This window comes from Schistocerca cancellata, chromosome 7, assembly GCF_023864275.1.
Source record: "Schistocerca cancellata isolate TAMUIC-IGC-003103 chromosome 7, iqSchCanc2.1, whole genome shotgun sequence".
NCBI classification, from domain to species: domain Eukaryota; kingdom Metazoa; phylum Arthropoda; class Insecta; order Orthoptera; family Acrididae; genus Schistocerca; species Schistocerca cancellata.
In genome coordinates, this window is record NC_064632.1 from 120,798,364 (window position 1) to 120,815,932 (window position 17,569).

At 36.5% G+C, this 17,569-nt stretch overlaps 1 protein-coding gene across 1 annotated transcript in view; it reads left to right on the forward strand.

Annotated features, from left to right (window-relative positions):
- LOC126092562 (ninein-like protein) overlaps nt 1-17,569 on the forward strand; it is a 139,840-nt gene that overhangs the window by 83,436 nt on the left and 38,835 nt on the right. Inside the window, exons 12-13 of the mRNA XM_049908234.1 lie at nt 2,441-2,541; nt 10,038-10,181. Of these exons, the coding sequence (XP_049764191.1) occupies nt 2,441-2,541; nt 10,038-10,181 (245 nt within the window). The remainder of the gene's footprint in view (nt 1-2,440; nt 2,542-10,037; nt 10,182-17,569) is intronic.

A 17,569-nucleotide genomic window follows, 5' to 3' on the forward strand; every position in this document is an offset into this window, starting at 1 on the left:
ATACTGTGGTCAGGCAATAAATCTTTTCTCCCTGGTAGTGTTAGTATATTATTGAAGGGATGATCAGAAAGTAATTTCACATTTTTAACCTCATAAAACACAGTAATAAAGGAACACATTTGATTTTGGTTTTGATGCTCAGTCTTCTTACATAGTGTTTGAAAATATCGATATGTTCCGACTTCATGCAGTCGTACTGTAGTATTTTAGAAAATGACTGACATTAATAGACTGTGATTATTCAATTCTGAAATCAAATACTGATCCAAATTTGTGAAAGGCTGAAGAATATCTTGTAGAATACTGAAGGGGATGTCAAAACAGATAGACATTGAGTTTATTGCTGTAATGAAGTTACACACTGAATACCATTGGCTACTCTAAAGCTTAATAGCTAACCCAGTGATATAGTGACTGCACCAGGCATCCAGTACATCTTTCATACAACCACTGCATAACAACTGACAAAGTGTGTAGCTGTGTGTTCCACCACTAAGGGAGTTTCATTATGACTTTTTACAAAATAATCTACTGAAAGGTTTGTTCATGGAGGTATCGTATCATAAATGTTGACTGATCAGGATAAATACATAAGGGGAAAGTACATAAACAACCATCAGCTCTATAAGGGAATGATGACAGTGAAAATTTGTGCTGGACCGGGACTCCAACCTGGATTTCTCACTTTACACAAGCAGTTGCCTTATCTGCTTTGGCTATCCACGCATGACTCACAACCAGCCCCAAATTTCCATATGGCGTCATTCCTGTGTCAGAAACGTGCTCTTACACATGTTATGTAACTGACATACAGTGGAGAAGATTTTAATTGAAAATAGCCACCAGTGAGTTGCATCATTTTTATATCATAAGAGAGGAACTCTTAGTGAACATTGTGAAAACAAGTGAGAGGCAGGTTCATTCCTGTGAACACAAATGGAAAAGATAATGAAATGGCAAAACTCATAGTGTGAATGGAAAGACTCATTTCCGCATAGTACAGCAGCAGCATTAAGAAACTTGAAGTGTATTTTCATCAAATTCTCCCACCAAAACCGAGCAAGGTGGCGCAGTGGTTAGACACTGGACTCGCATTCGGGAGGACGATGGTTCAATCCCGCGTCCGGCCATACTGATTTAGGTTTTCCGTGATTTCCCTAAATCGCTCCAGGCAAATGCCGGGATGGTTCCTTTCAAAGGGCATGGCCGACTTCCTTCCCCGTCCTTCCCCAGTCCGATGAGACCGATGACCTTTCTGTCTGGTCTTCCCCAAAACAACCCAAACCAACTCTCCCACCAAAACATCTAGTGATTTTATATGGTGATGGCATACAATAACAAGGTGGGCATGCGAGCATACCATTGATTAGATCATAGAATGTGGGTGAGAAGCCACACACTTCAGAAGATCTGGCCCCATTGGACTGCCATCTCTTCAGGCAATTAAAGAAAGCTCATTGGTGCATGTGACAAAGGTGAATAGAGGTTAAACTGAAAGTGAACAGATTGTATGCTGTTTAAATTTTTGTCATTTTGTTATGGGTAATTAATAATAATTTTTAAAAAAGCTATATTTGTTGCTAAAAAAATTAGATGTATGGGATATATCACATAAACTCTTGAGCTTCAAATATCTATGTATTCCTTAACAGTGTCAATATTGTGCTTGATTGTAGATAGTTTCTGCTTGTGACAAGAGTTTTCATAGGTCCTTGTTGCTTTAGATCATATAATTTTATTCACACAGAAATTGATATTTCCTTCAGTCGTTTATTATTGAATTGTAGTAGTTATTAATACTGTTGTAACATTCATCAGTGAGATATGTTCTATCTTGTAACAGTCAATGACATAAGGCAGGTACTTTTGGAGAAATAATAATGTTTAAATTATCATCATGCATAACTGCATAAGATGGAAAGGGCCTTTGAGAGGTAATAGTATTTAATCTCTGAGTCACAAAAGTAAAAGTTCTGCTTAATTGTGATAGCCTTTTGTTACTGAAACAGGTGTCAATTAATAGATATGGAACATAAGACATGCAGCTTCACAAATAAGCTGCAGTGACAAAAATAATAAACAATTGCAGTATGCATTTGCTGTGTCTGGAGAAGAAACAAAGCAGGAGGCAACACTTCCAGTGGTGATACAATGTGTAGACTTTCTATATTGCCAGGTTATTTGTTTGGGAAAAGTCTTTAGTATTTACTTATCTTTTTAGATGCATATGCAATCGCAGATGAAACTGAATGAAAAATAAATTGTAAGTATGGTATGATGTTTATTAGGCTACTTCCATATGAAAATCACACTACATGGCTATTGAATGTGTGGAACATTCTGTTCCTACATAGTTTTCTGGTGGTTATTAATGTGCCCCAAAATAAACTTCCTCTCTGTACACAAATTACATACTTCACGTATATCTTGACAATTTCAGGCCTTCAGATACATCCTTCTGCTAAGAGTCAGTGCATTGTGGATGCTGACATTGATGTGGATGAACCAGAGTCTTTGGATTCAAATCCTGCACTGTATAGGGTGAGTCAAAAGTTTGAGCTACCTGTTTGCCTATTTTCTGATGACCTGACTGCTAATATTCATCATACACTGGTGTTGATACTAACACAAGTGAATCTGCAACATGAAGCACAAAATTTGTATATGTAGTAATTATAATATTTACAACTTCATCAGCACAATAAAGATCTGGCATTGAAATTCACTATTTTATTCACTACTTCTTAGCTGTTTTCTAGATAGAACAACTAAGTTACATTTTCTATGACAGAAATGGCAGAAGTTTAAGCCTGGTTGTGCAGTGAAAGGCAAAGTGTAGGACACTAAGTCATCTACTCTACACTTTTTAACAGTAATTATCACAAATTAATGAATAATGTTGGTTATGATATTTGTGTTATAAGGTAATCTAACAATGACTATTGTATTGTTTGTGTATCAGGTAAGATAAAAAAGGTACTTTATGTGGCCGAAGCTTTTGTATTTTATCCTCATGGTCCCTATTTATCGACAGACTTCTCTAAATTTACCTCATGTGTCCCTCTACCAAATATTTCCATTTAACAAAGGAACCTTGTGGTTTGGCCTTCTCCAGTTCTATTCATACTTATAGGAGTGTCCACGCATCAGTTTCCTAAAGCAGTATGACACAGTTCTTAAAAAAATCAGCAGTTAAGATTAGATTTCCAAGTGCTGTTAAATATGGGCCATACCAACATGTTTCAGTTCTAGCATTGCATCTCTGAATTTGTTCAGCACTGCTGTTATGCCCAACTTGGTAAGGACTCCAAATGCTAGAGCAGTGCTGTAAAAAATGGACATGCAGATCTCTTACCTGTGGTTTCCTTTACAGAAGGACAGCTTTCCGAGAACCCTTCCAACAAATCTAAGTCTGCCAGTTCGCATTCCGTGCTACAGATTTCATATGGCTTCTTGGTACTACTACTAAATCTTTAAATATAGGGTAGCTTCAGATGTTTGTTGCTATTCTTGCAATTGGAACCATCTCCTTTGTTATTGACATTATCTTGCATTTATTCACTTTTAAATAAATCTGCCATTCATTGTGCTAAGTGGAAATCTTCTCGAAGTTTTACTGCATTCCATTATGATAGTCCAACAATGATGCTTTCCTGTGGACAACAGGATCATATGTGAACAACGTGCAAGTGCTGCTGATCCTGTCCGATAAATTGTATATACATGGTGAACCAGAACTCCCCTGACAAGCTTTCAGAAGTTGCTGAGGGATTCCCTCTGAGTATTTTGGTGTAGGGACCTATGGTCTCCGGGAGCACGTGAGAGTTAATGAATATTTTGTTTTTTGCTACAGTTATCTATATTACACTGATAAAAGTGCACAGCGTTGCAGATGTCGATAGTATGTGCTATTTGTCTAGTTTCCATACACTTGTGGTTGCTGCTGTTAACAACAGTAATGCCCTCTTTAACCCATTGTCCTCAAGCATGCATTCAGTGCTTCTCGGATCTGTCTAGGGCTTTGTTTCCTGACCACATTAGTCGTACATTAACAATGGTACACAGTAGTACTGTGGGTAGGTTTGCTGATGAAGGGTTGTCCGATATGCACCTCAGGTATGCTTTCAGTGAATGCAGTGAAAGAGCAGCATGACGGCAACCACGTCTTGGTTTTGCATTAGTCTTTGTTGTGTGTTGTACTTTTTGAGATTTGCTTATTACACGGTTCTTTTCCGTTGTGAAGCTATGATTGTGGTAACAACCGAATAAATGATAATTTTATTGTTACACTGTAATAAGCTGCCAGAGACCATGTGTCTCTTGCACCAGAATATTCACAAGGTATCCTCAAACAACACGGGAAGGTCTTTCGGTGGAGTTTTGGTTCACCTTATATTTTTTCAGAACATTAGCAGTGTTGTAATGGTTCCTTGGGGCACACCTGATGCTACTCTATATGTAGGGCTCTATTTAATCCTGTTAAAACTCTGTTTCCAGATGTAAGTTGGTTATTAATTGACAATGTGATGCAATGTCAAAGGTTTTTCTGGAAGCCAGTAAGAGGAAATCATGGCATTCCTACTTGCAGTACTGCAATAATAAAACATGAAGAATAGCCAGCACTACAGCAGCAATTAAGTAGGATTGCTGGTCGGTAGTAGCAGTCAGCATGGGCCAGAACAGTGCTATTGTTACTGGAGTACTAGTTATTCTTTGTGTTGTACCTCCCTCGTAATACATATCAATAAAACAAATATTGCACTAGACTAATTGGGAACCATTCTGTTGAATAGACGTATAAAAATCTACCTTAAAAGCTATTTTGTTCATAACGGGAAACAGACCGACTCTTTCCGTCGATGGTGGGCATCTTATGAAAGAAGTCATGAGCAGTATTTGTTTGGATGACTCCTATTACACATCACAAAAGTGAAATTGCAGATACATCCCAAAACACCAGATAAAATATGCCTGATAACTCTTGTAACAGACAGCCCATGCATGTGAATACAATTTTAAATGTGGAACTTAATATTTCTAATATCAGTCTGCTGTCTTAAGTTTCAACCCCAGACTGATCTGCGAGAGATTGGATGAAAAGTGTAGATCCTCTTATCAACCAGAACTTCTGAGCAACTTTTTGTGGACTTACCCATATCCCATTTGTTGGCTGCTCGAGTTGCCATCAAGTTTTCTCCATCAAATTTTCACGTGTTATCTTTTTTAGTGAGAATATAGAAGCTGCTGTATGTCATATCTTTTCTGTAGGAAACAGCAGAGTTTGTTCGAATAGTATTACTGATATACAGAGTCTGCATCCATATTCCCATGATATTTAGTTGCAATAAATTTCATTCTTAATCTTTGCATATGACACACTGTTAGTAAAGGCGTTGCAAATATTGTGATTCTATCCAGAATGAGATTTTCACTCTGCAGCGGAGCGTGCACTGATATGAAACTTCCTGGCAAATTAAAACTGTGTGCCCGACCGAGACTCGAACTCGGGACCTTTGCCTTTCGCGGGCAAGTGCTCTACCAACTGAGCTACCGAAGCAGTAGCTCAGTTGGTAGAGCACTTGCCCGCAAAAGGCAAAGGTCCCGAGTTCAAGTCTCGGTCGGGCACACAGTTTTAATCTGCCAGGAAGTTTCATTGTGATTCTAATTTGATTACCTTCCTGCTGTGACTGAAAGCAGTTGAATGTTGTTAACCATAAAGTGTGTTGCCAATAGTTACAGTAACTCTAATTTTCAATAAGAATTTTCTTTTAATAACCATCTACTTCAAAGTATTCACTTCTCAAGTTAGATAGTTTGTTGCAAAATGAACCTCCACTTTGTTGCTTAATACAGCATAATGACGATAATACATACTTGCAGAATTTATGTTAATATTATATATAACACATTTCAAAATACAGGGTAAGTCAAAAAGGACTTTACAACTATGAAATGATATAGAAATTTATTGAGGTTACTTGCAGAATCGGTAGATGTCATTGTGAAGCAAACAACCTCAAGTTTGATTTCTGTAGTGCATCAGTACCCCATTCTGCCACCTGCAGCATCAGCCAATAAAATGGCTACTTTCACTGGTGTGGAGCATGCTTTGGTTTCATGAAATGAACACTGCAACAACTGTTCAATATAAATTTTGCACTGAATACACTAAAGAACCTCCAAGCAGATCTACAATTTACTGTTGGCACAAGAACTTTGTTGAGATGGATTGTACACAGTGACACGATAAATAACCAGGTTGCCCACGTGTTGATTATGTCGAACAGAGGAGGGAAAGCAACACTGGCATTCCTCTCCCACCAAATAATTTAGCTGACCTCAAAAATTGAACCTACACTACCACTGCACAAGTTACGCTACCACTGCACAAGTTATGCCTGATTTGCTGCAGTGAATGTAGGAAGAAATTTATTACTAGTTGGATGTTTACTGCATCACAAATGATAGTCACATCAATCCAAAATGATACTTGACACTTTCATATAAAACTTGGGATTGTTTGCTACAAAATGATTTATCTACCGTTTCTGTAAGTTATCTGTGTTATCACTTGAAAGATCATACAGATGTAATCTGCACAATAAACTTTAGTAAAAGGCAAATAGTAATGAAAGCTTTATTTTCAGTCAGGTAATCTCTGATGAAAGTGGTCATGAACATCCCAGCAACCATTTCATCTGTGCTGCTGCTGCTACTACTACTATTACTCCTATTAAAGACGAGACATTGTTACCATCAATCTCGAAAGTTCTTTACCACTTTACTTCAGATTTCTACACAATACTGTGATGAATGTTCGAACAGACATTGGCTATGTATTTTTGTAATATATATAGCATATAAATATATACAGTGTGGGCTAGAAGTCAGTTGGAATGTTTTCAGTAAATTTATATATTGTTTCGCAGTTACATGGATCTGGATGTATATTCTAGGTTGAAAATATTGTTTCCTGCCTTAGCATGCCTGTCTTCTGGCAGACATCACTCAAATTACAACAATGCAGTCAACACACACTGAAAATGTGGTGTGTGATCATGTTGTTTTGCTTGTAGTTCTTACAAATGCTACGGCATGTGACCATGTTCTGTTTTGTTACCAAGATAACACTTGTAAACGTTTGTGTTAAATACAAGCATATTCACCATTGAAGAATGTCTCCTTCTTAGCATATGGGTCCATGAAAAGGAACAAGTGGTTGAGACACATGATAAAATTAGGAAAAACTTTCTAATCACTTGGAGAAAAAAGCAGCAACAGAGACCAAACTTCGGAAACTGGAAAGAAATGCCTTTGCAACTGGTTCTGTAACAGACACACCACACAGTGGAAGACCTAATAAATACGACAACAATAATGGAGTCACTGAAAGCTTAAATGCATCATTGCGTTGTTCACCAGCCAAATCAACAAGGTAGTGGTTGGCAGAGGTGAACATTCCCAGAATCTCTATGCGTCATTGGATGAAGAAAGGAGATTTTCATTTATTTCAACTCTGCAACATCAGTGAATGGAGTGATCATGAGATATGTGATGGTTAGCATACAGACAGAGATTGAAATGTGTAAGACCATTTCTTTCTGTGTTATGCCATTCTTGCATGTATCTTTTTCTGTTAAATACAGTTTCTGCGATAGCTAGGGAGTCGTTTTATGTTGCTGTTTGCTCTTCTTGTTGCTTCTTATTTCAGCGTAATAACATGAAACATTTCCAAATGTAACTTCTGGCGCACCCTGTATGTACAGGGTGATTCACGAAGATATGCAAATACTTTAATATGTTATTCTACAAGTAAAAGTAAAGAAAACAGTTTATGTAAACATATGTCTGCAAATGTTTAGTTACGGAGTTACGACTAATAAAAGATTTTGCCTGAAACTTAGCAACTTCGCTAATATGAAGCCATCGCAAAACTGTACAAGGTTAAAGTAAAGCATGATTTCTATATATTTTGTTGTTATTGATCTGGTGAATCTAATAAAACATGTCCCAGATGTGTATCTGCGGTAGTTTACCAGAACATCAATAGAAGCAAAGAAGTAATTTTGTAAAATATTTAATTATTAACTACATGGCCCAATTTGTTTTTTAAATTCCAAACAATTGCACAAAGTTTTCAACAGAAGTTGTAGAGAATTTAATTTTAGAAAAATGATGGTAATAATGTTAACTGAAACTGTATGAATGTGTCAGATAATCTACAAAGTACAACAGTTACTACGTGGTTTCACTTTAATACGCTGTTGTTATTATGTTCTTCTACGGAACAATACAGACAACTAGCGCATTTCAAGGTTATGAAACGACAAACAACTCACTAATGGTTGCTAACAATAACATAAACATTTCTACATTCTTAATGAAAAGTAAACAAATTTACTTGTATAATAATCTTTGCTTCTCTGGATGTTCTAGAAAACTGCTGCAGATACACATCTGGTATATGTTTTATTAGATTCACCAGACCAATAACAACAAAATAAATGGATATCGTGCTTTGTGATGGCTTCATATTAGCGAAGTAGCTAAATTTCAGGCAAAATCTTTTATTAGTCGTAACTAAACAACATATTAAAATATTCGCATATCTTCGTGAATCACCCTGTATAATATATAAAGAGGAAATGTTGTTGCAAAAATCTCAAAGTTCTTGACAGATTTACTTCAGATTTTTATGCGATACTTTAATACACATGCAGATTAACATAGACTATATATTTTTTTAGATAACAATGTACAGTACAGGTTTCCTGTTAAAACTGGTTACCAGAAGGAAAATGCCGTGCTGTGTTGTGCCATCAAAATGTGTGGTTTAGTTTTATTTTCCTCTGTCACTTTTAATAACTATAGCAGGACTTTTAAACCATTAGACAAATTGTTTCTCCCTTATATATTCTTTCTCCTTAGTTTAAATAAAAATTTAAAAAAACCAAATAACTTGCATTTATGGCTTATTGATTTATAAGAATACTGCGATGGGAGCTGAATCGTCCGAAACTTTGTAAACCTCCTCATTCACAGTTTAAAATTATACAAAATACTGTCATTGGAGCTACTATTCTCACAGGCCCAACAGTTGGAGACACGTCTCTTGTACACCATATAGCAGTGAGCCCAACCAATTTACCCACTCATTTTAAGTGACTTCAGTTCCCAATCGAGGTTTCGTTTGCAGTAACAGTAAACAAGGCCCAAGATCAGGGAGAGGGAGTAGAGGAGATTGGAAGAGACAAGTGGAGGGAGGAGGATGGAAATGATGATAGGGATGGGGAAGGAGGAGACAAAGAAAAAGGGGGAGGGGGGACAACATGTACAGAGGGAGGAGGAGGAAACAAACAAAGAGCGGGAGGGGGGGGGGGGAGGGGAGGGAAGAGTAGGTGATGGACATAATGGGGGTGGGAGAAGGAGATGAGGACATATATCCAATTCCAATACACATTTAGCAATTGTGAAGCATTGCCAGGCTCCCTAGTTATGAATGTGCTGAAATTTGTCAGTTATTCAATTTGATTTTCAAAGACTGAAAACAAATTCATGTTGCATACAAATTTCTCACACATATTATAGAAGAAACAAAAAAAGGCCTCCAAAATGAATCTGGATAATGTTTCAGGTTTGCGTCCCAATCCAGCATGTAGCTTCAATCTGTTGAAAGTTTAAAAAATGATTACATGAAAAGAACTGCACCATAAGTTTTATGTAGAATTGGCCACCCAATACACCTCTTTGTAAATTAATGTTTTGTGAAGCATATATTGCTTACTTAATTCTGCCATTTCAAAAGAAATTGCTACTTTTACATTGCATGCAATAAATTGTAAAACTAAAATACTATAAATTGAAAGTGGGTTCATTACGATTTGTCTTAATTTAAAGTTAATGTAAATTGTGCATTATTTCCAGGATTTTTTTCTTATCTGATGAGAAATTTTTCTAGCACGAATTCCCTCTCATTTTCTGTCTTCAGATGCTACTGCTCAGTTGTTGTCAGTTTAGCTTCTTCTTTGCTGTTTTAGGATGATGAAACTACAGGAAATAATGTAAGAACTTTTCCTCATCCAGCTGAAATAATAACCAAGGACAGGTCTGAAGTTGAGCGCTTACAAATGCGTATTGCTGAGTTGGAGCAAAGGCTGTCACAACAGAACAGCAAGCTTATGGTGAGTTAATTTTACCACTGGAATGAGTGGAAAGTGTTAGAAGAATGCTATTACTGGAATAGCTGTAAAAATATCAGAACTCTATATGTGCTTTAACCATTGCGAGGGGTGTAATACAATGAACAGAACCATGTGGTAATTTTTTTAGTGTGGAAAGTGGAAGGAGAAAGAACTGTGCAGTAAAGATAAGATAGTTAATATATTGTGAATATTATTAAGACTGCTTACAAGAAATTTCAGTCCAGTTGTTGTAAAGAACCCATTTGTCCAAACAAAGAAAAAAGCATGAGTATTCTTTTATTTTGAAGCCAATCTGTCAGATGTATTTGTGAGACAAGATAAATTGAATGGACCTGTAGAAAGATGTTAAGATATAGTCAGGAAACTGATTAGAATTATATAAAAAATGAACACTTATGTTGATGCAAAATGGAGAGGTGTGTGAATTCCTTGTTCAGGAAGGAATAGAGCAAAATGTTTGGACATGGAGATCTTAATTGTAAAATATCCACTATCCATAACTCTCTTAAGCAGAGAAATTAGTATTTAAGGAAAACAATACCTACATTTTCAGAAAAGAATTGCCCCAAGAAGTTATAACTGTTTCAGTATTAATATTCACAGCATGACTTACTTACATTTATATTGAGGATTTATGTAGACGGCAGAGAGGTGTTTGCAAGATGTTTGTTGATTCTGCTACTGCTAGATTGAAATATAATGAGCAACTGAACCATTCAACTCCACTACAATAATAAAGATAGTTTACAAAATTTCTGAAGCTTTTGTGGCCACTTGTTGACAAACTACCTGTTGGCTTCAGTCTCAGGTTCTTTGGCTGATGCTTGTTCGATATTTTTCTGACATTTTGCCAGCACGAGTGGCTGACACTTTCAATCCTTCATGTTGCTGGTGCTCAACTTCTGTTTCATATTTTTCTGATGTTACACAAGCACAAGTGGCTGGCACTGTCAAAGCTTCACCCTTGATTGCCGGTGGCTACCATCAACAAAGAATGAAGCTTTGACAATGCCGTCCACTCATACTGGCAAAAAATGATAAAAGAAATGAACAAAAATTAGCCTGAGACAGAAGCTAACATGTTGTTTGCCAAAGATAATTAACATCAGTTTCAAACTTTTTATTTTTATTTTCGAGCTGATATCCTAACTATATTACTTTATTTGAGACATAAACATTGAGGACAATTACTGACACTTGTTTTGCGGCACTCATAATGTGTATCTGCTCCTTTATCATTATGAAATTGGTTCTCTACTGCTATGAGATTTGCTCTTTAGATGACTGTCATTCAGCCTGTGTCCTATGGTGGCTGCTTCTGCTCTCCCTAGAAAATTTGCCATCAGTATTGTACGAACTGTATCAATTGTATAAAGTTCCACATGGAAGCTGTGTAAACACAAATGCAATTCTTCAGGTTCTGAACCATGTCATATTATCAAACTTAACTGGCCTCTGTTTCAAGAATTCAACTCCTCATTAGTACTATGAGATTATAATCAAAGTGCAGCTACACACAGAGGTCCAGTGTGGGCTGTAATTATTGTGTGGCATCGAAACATGATAGATATTCTAATATGTTAATGCAGAATCAATTTACACTGGAAGAAGTTATTGTCCGCCGCTCGTCCGCCGCTCGTGGTCTCGCGGTAGCGTTCTCGCTTCCCGAGCACGGGGTCCCGGGTTCGATTCCCGGCGGGGTCAGGGATTTTCACCTGCCTCGAGATGACTGGGTGTTTGTGTTGTCCTCATCATTTCATCATCATCCAGGAAAGTGGCGAAATTGGACTGAGCAAAAGATTGGGTAATTGTACGGGCGCTGATAACCACGCAGTTGAGCGCCCCACAAACCAAACATCATCATCATCATCATGGAAGAAGTTAGTTTCAATTTTGGCCACCAGGTGCCTAATCTGGTGCTATGAATGCAAGAATGAAGTATAGAACTGTTTCCTTATGTAATGGATTAGGAACGAGACATTAGGTCAAACAAGTGAGAAAGGCATAATGTTGGTGTTATTATTAACCACCACTTACACAATTTGAGCACTGGGGTCATCAGTGAGATGCTGTACAGCACCAGATTTGCATCTGGCGGTCAAAATTGGAACTAATTTTTTTCCAGTGTAAATCTGTTCCTCGCTAACTCATTAGCATATCCACCAAGTTTTGCTGCATGTGCTATTTCAAGAACAGTGTCTGCTGCCAGATGTTTGTGTGATCTTCTGAGACATTATTTGCCACCAATCTATTTTAAATGGCAAGGAAAATTCAATTGCTGTGGTATCCTCACTATCACCTATGGTGGCATTTCTTTTCATGGAAGCCTTCCAGAACACTGCTGCTGGCTCTGTTCCATTTCACTCGCAGTACTGACTGTGATATGTGGAATTCCAATTTTTAATTTGCTGGGAAAATATGTACAATGAGGCAATGCTACAGAAGAATCAAGTAACCAAATCTTTTTGCACTTTCCTTTTATTTCTCATTCTTTATTATTCAGTTTACTGAATTGTAGAGATCAACTCACACATATTCTGCTTTCAGCTCTCCTCTGACGTAAAATCTGTTGTTAACAATATTTTTTTTATTTTCAATTTCCAAGCCTTTCATGAATTATTGCTGTTGTTTCATTTAATTTGCAATATCAGAGCTATAGTCATTGTACCAGGTCTATATTGGTTATGTATATGACAGAAGAGGATGATCTTACTGCCCTCAGATCCCATGTAGGAGAGGAGTGATGCTACCCCCCCCCCCCTTTTTTCACACACACACACACACACACACACACACACACACACACACACACACACAAATAAAGGAATGGTGTTGGATTTGAATGTGTCTCAGCCCTGTTGCAGGTGTTGGTAAGCAGACATGCCTCTGCTATAGTTAATGGTTGAATGGTTTAACATCATTGCAGCACATTTCTGTCATCTATTTTTAAAAAAATACTAATTGGACAATACATCCTTGCTGGACAGTAAAATTACAAATGATTTTGTGTTATTTATGAAAATATTGAAATGTTGATGTAAATTTATTATATCTACCTATTATAAAAGAGTGATGTGGAAAAAAGATGTTTTATGGAGTGTCTGCTTTGCCTTAACAAGCTCTTGGATAAATTACCTTATGCAACATGGATGTCTGTCATATATAAACAGTTTTATGTGATGTTCTTAAAAAGCTATTGTATTTTGTTTATACTTAGACATAGCATTGTGTTATTTCCTGGCAGCCTTAATATATACATTGCATACATAGTGAACTGATTATAAACTGTGATGTCAGTATTATGGAGATACGATCAAATTATTCAAAATTCATCTTTCTTTTATTAATAATATTATAAAGCTGCATTACATCTCCCTTGCTTTTCGAAAAACTTTGCCAGTTGTTTCACAGTAGCAGTCATTAACAAATGGGTACATGTAGCTTACAACACTTGTACATGTAAGTAATAGATAATCTTACTCAGTTCCAGAACTGCATATTTTAGTTTGTTTCTCAATAATTTTAATTTACCTTCCTATGCACTCCATCCTTCTATCTACTTTACCTTCTCTGTAATGTCCTTCCACCACTTTGTCATAAGCAGTTGAGGATGTTTGACATGTGGCTTATAGTTTTCAAGAGTTTGATATTTTAATATGTTAAGAAGCTCCTACAAACACAGGCATATATCTTGATTTTGAATTTTGGCACTATCTCTGATGACAATGTCACTGACAGGACATTACACTGTAGTATTTTATCCTTTCCATGAACTCAGTAAGTTTTACAGGAAGTGTACACTGCAGAATAGCTCTATAAGCAAATGGTGCAGCTGTAGTGTGAAACATGAAATGAGATTTATTCATCTCACAATATACAATTTTCATATCATCTGTCAGTTATTGTCTGTGTATTTAGCAGTAGATAATTGGTTATGGAAACAATGATGTTCTTGGTATGTTCCAGCAGCCCTTACCAATATTTCATAAATTTTTGAGGTTGTCAGTGTCATATGAAAGTATTTTTAGTTTGCAGTTGATTTCAGTTCTTTATCAAAATTACATGTTGTACCCATAGAGACATTTTATCCCTCAAGCCACAGTATGGTGTGGGACGAAGGGATCCTGTACCAATATCAGTCATTTTCTTCTCTGTTCCTTTCACAAATAGAATGAGGGGAAAATGTTTATGTGCCCTGATAGGAGACCTAATTTGTCATATCTTCATGATCCTATGCAGCAGAATCATTCTGCAGACAGCTTCAAATGCCAGTTCTCTTCATTTTCTCAGTAGTGTTGAAATGAACATCACCTTCCCTCCAGGGTTTCCCATTTGAGTTCCCGAAGCATATCCGTAATACTTGCATGTCGTTCGATGTACTGGTAACAAATCTAGCAGCCTGCCTCTGAATTGCTTCAATTCCTTCCTTTAATCCAACCTCATGTGGATCGCAAATACTCGAGCTGTACTCAGGAATGGGTCACACTATTTTCCTGTATGCAGTCTCCTTTACAGATGAAACACACTAGCCTTCTTGACTGATGTATTTTAATAACTTTACTTGCTATGATGGCATCAATGTAATTAATCTCTGTCTCTATACTGATGTCAATATGGTCAGGCCTGTTTGTAGCTACAAGGCCTAAAATATTTCCATTATGTGTGGCTGCCAAACTAGCTGCTCAAGAGAGTTTTTGGAAAAGTATTCAAAATTACTTTACCAGACTGTCTTGTCTTCACCCCCTGCAATGAATCCATAGATATCCCAGTCTATATTTAGTAGGTTGGTCGCCTCCAACTAATACTGCATGTACTGGGTATTTCCATGCTACTAATAGTAGGTGATCTTTGAATGACTAAATCTGTCACAGTGCATTCAGGTGGCCAATAAAAAACCCAACAACTTTATTTCATTAGACGTGTTGTATGTGACCAGACAACTTCACTATCACAGTGAAATGCTACCTCAAAAGAGACAGTACTTCTGTCAGCAACAATGAACACACACCTTCCTATGGCACATAATCTGTTTTTCTAATGTACATTCCATGACTCCTAACTATCTCAGACCTTTATACTTCGTGTTTCAGCCAGCTTTCAAGAAAAATTTGAGTGTGGGAGATTTCCTGAAGGATGCATCTTTTCGTGAGAAGTGACTCAGTAATTATTAGGGATCAGAAAATGTAGCTTCTATTTTTGGCAAAATTTACATCTATTTTTGGCAAAATTTACATCTATTTTTGGCAAAATTCACATCTATTTTTGGCAAAATTCACATCTATTTTTGGCAAAATTCACATGTATTTTTGGCAAAATTCATGTATATTTTTGTGAAATTTCAAAAACTTACATCTATTTTTTGCAAAATATGCATATTTTTTTGCAAAATTTTTGTATGTTTTTGCGAAATATGAATCCATTTTGTGAATTTAGAATCTATTTTTGTGAAATTCAAATTTGCTTTTACATATATTTTTGCCAAAATTTGCATATATATATATATATATACCTGCCAGCGCTTTTGTTTGGTAAGTCTCATCATCTTTCTTTTTAAATATATTTTTCTCACGTGGAACGTTTCCCTCTATTATATATATATATATATATATATATATATATATATATATATATATATAATATGTGTGTGTGTGTGTGTTATAATAGAAGGAAACATTCCATGAAGGAAAAATATACCTAAAAACAAAGATGATGTGACTTACCAAATGAAAGTGCTGGCAGGTCGACAGACACACAAACGAACACAACTTTCTTTGTGTATGTTTGTGTTCGTTTGTGTGTCTGTCGACCTGCCAGCACTTTCATTTGGTAAGTCACATCATCTTTGTTTTTAGGTATATATATATATTATTTATTTATTTTTCTAAAAAATGCACAAATTTAAAAGGTTGACAAGATTCATGAGTGAAGACAAACAAAGCCTTAGTTCTTTGAAGTTCACTTTTAAAAAAGCACTGATTGGGAACTTTTTAACTGAAATGTTTTCTTTTGTAAAAACTTCAACAGATTTTTCCCAAATGGCCTTTGTATTCTTTGTTTGACTACATTTAAGCTTTCAACAAATGATAATTCTGTTGAAAAGCAGCAGCATTTTCCCACCAGAGAGCTGTATGTATATTTGATTTCAGGTGTTTCTTAACTTTCTTTGTCCTTTCCCGCCTAATTCGGTGATTACAAAATCTGCAGAATATTAATTCATCATGGGCATTCATAGCCATGTGACCCATGGTTGACAATACTACAGGTAGAATTGATAAGGCACTTAGTGTAGAAGTAGTACCAAAAGTAACCCTATTCAAACATTAGGAAAAGAATTTCGGCACAGTTGAAAAATGTGACTGATTTTGTTTTTCAATGGCTATAATGCAAAGTGTGGATATCGTATAGTGACAGCCATCTGCGAGCGTAAACAATCTGGAATTTTGATCACACAAAGCGGAGCAGTGCAGGGAAACAAGCACTAACTCCATCTCGCAGGGCAGAAGCCTGTGTTCTTTAAAAGCAAGGAATGCCATTGTCACAGGGATCGCTGATGTTCGTAGTCGAAATCCATGATGGACCAGGATTAGCCACTTCATTCATTTCAAAATGAGAAAACAACTAGCAACACACAACACAAGGCATTCGAAAATGGTTACCATGCAGTTGCTTGGGGGTTGGCAGAGTATTGTTAACAAGATTGTTCAGGCCCGACCTCTAGCAGTTTTTGATGCTACCACCAATCAAAACATCCACCACCTAATTTGCCACATTAAAAGTGTCTTGTGTTATACCAACTTCTTAGCTTTAGCTAACAAACGTACTTATGTGTTTCTTTGTTATAAAATGCTAGGTCCCATGACTGAGTGCAACATTGCATTACGTGCTGTGCATCTTAAAGAAACCACTCAACTGCCCACAACAGGCATGGCACCAGCGCATCAAGTGCATTGACATATTGCACTTGTGCACTTTTTATTTTTCAAACAGGTTCTGATGCACATTGTCTTTCCAAACTGGACTTTGCGAGATGATGTATAGTTCCAGTACCACTTACTGAAAATTTGTTACATTTCCGATATTAAAATGTTGAAAATAAAGCTATTTCAAACCATCTCTGATAAAATAGTTCCTCTGGATACAATTTGATATGAAATAGCGTCTATTAGGTAATGTCATGTTTTCGCATTTTGAGGCAGAATTCTCATTTATCGTAAAATGCCAATTTTTCAGTCCCTGGTAATTACTGTTTTTATATTGACATCCTATTATTGGTATCCCTTTGCTCTACATGAAACTATCCTACATCAACTGTGACTCACATGCCATTGGTGCCTCATTCTGTTACATCAGCACAACCTTTCTCACTG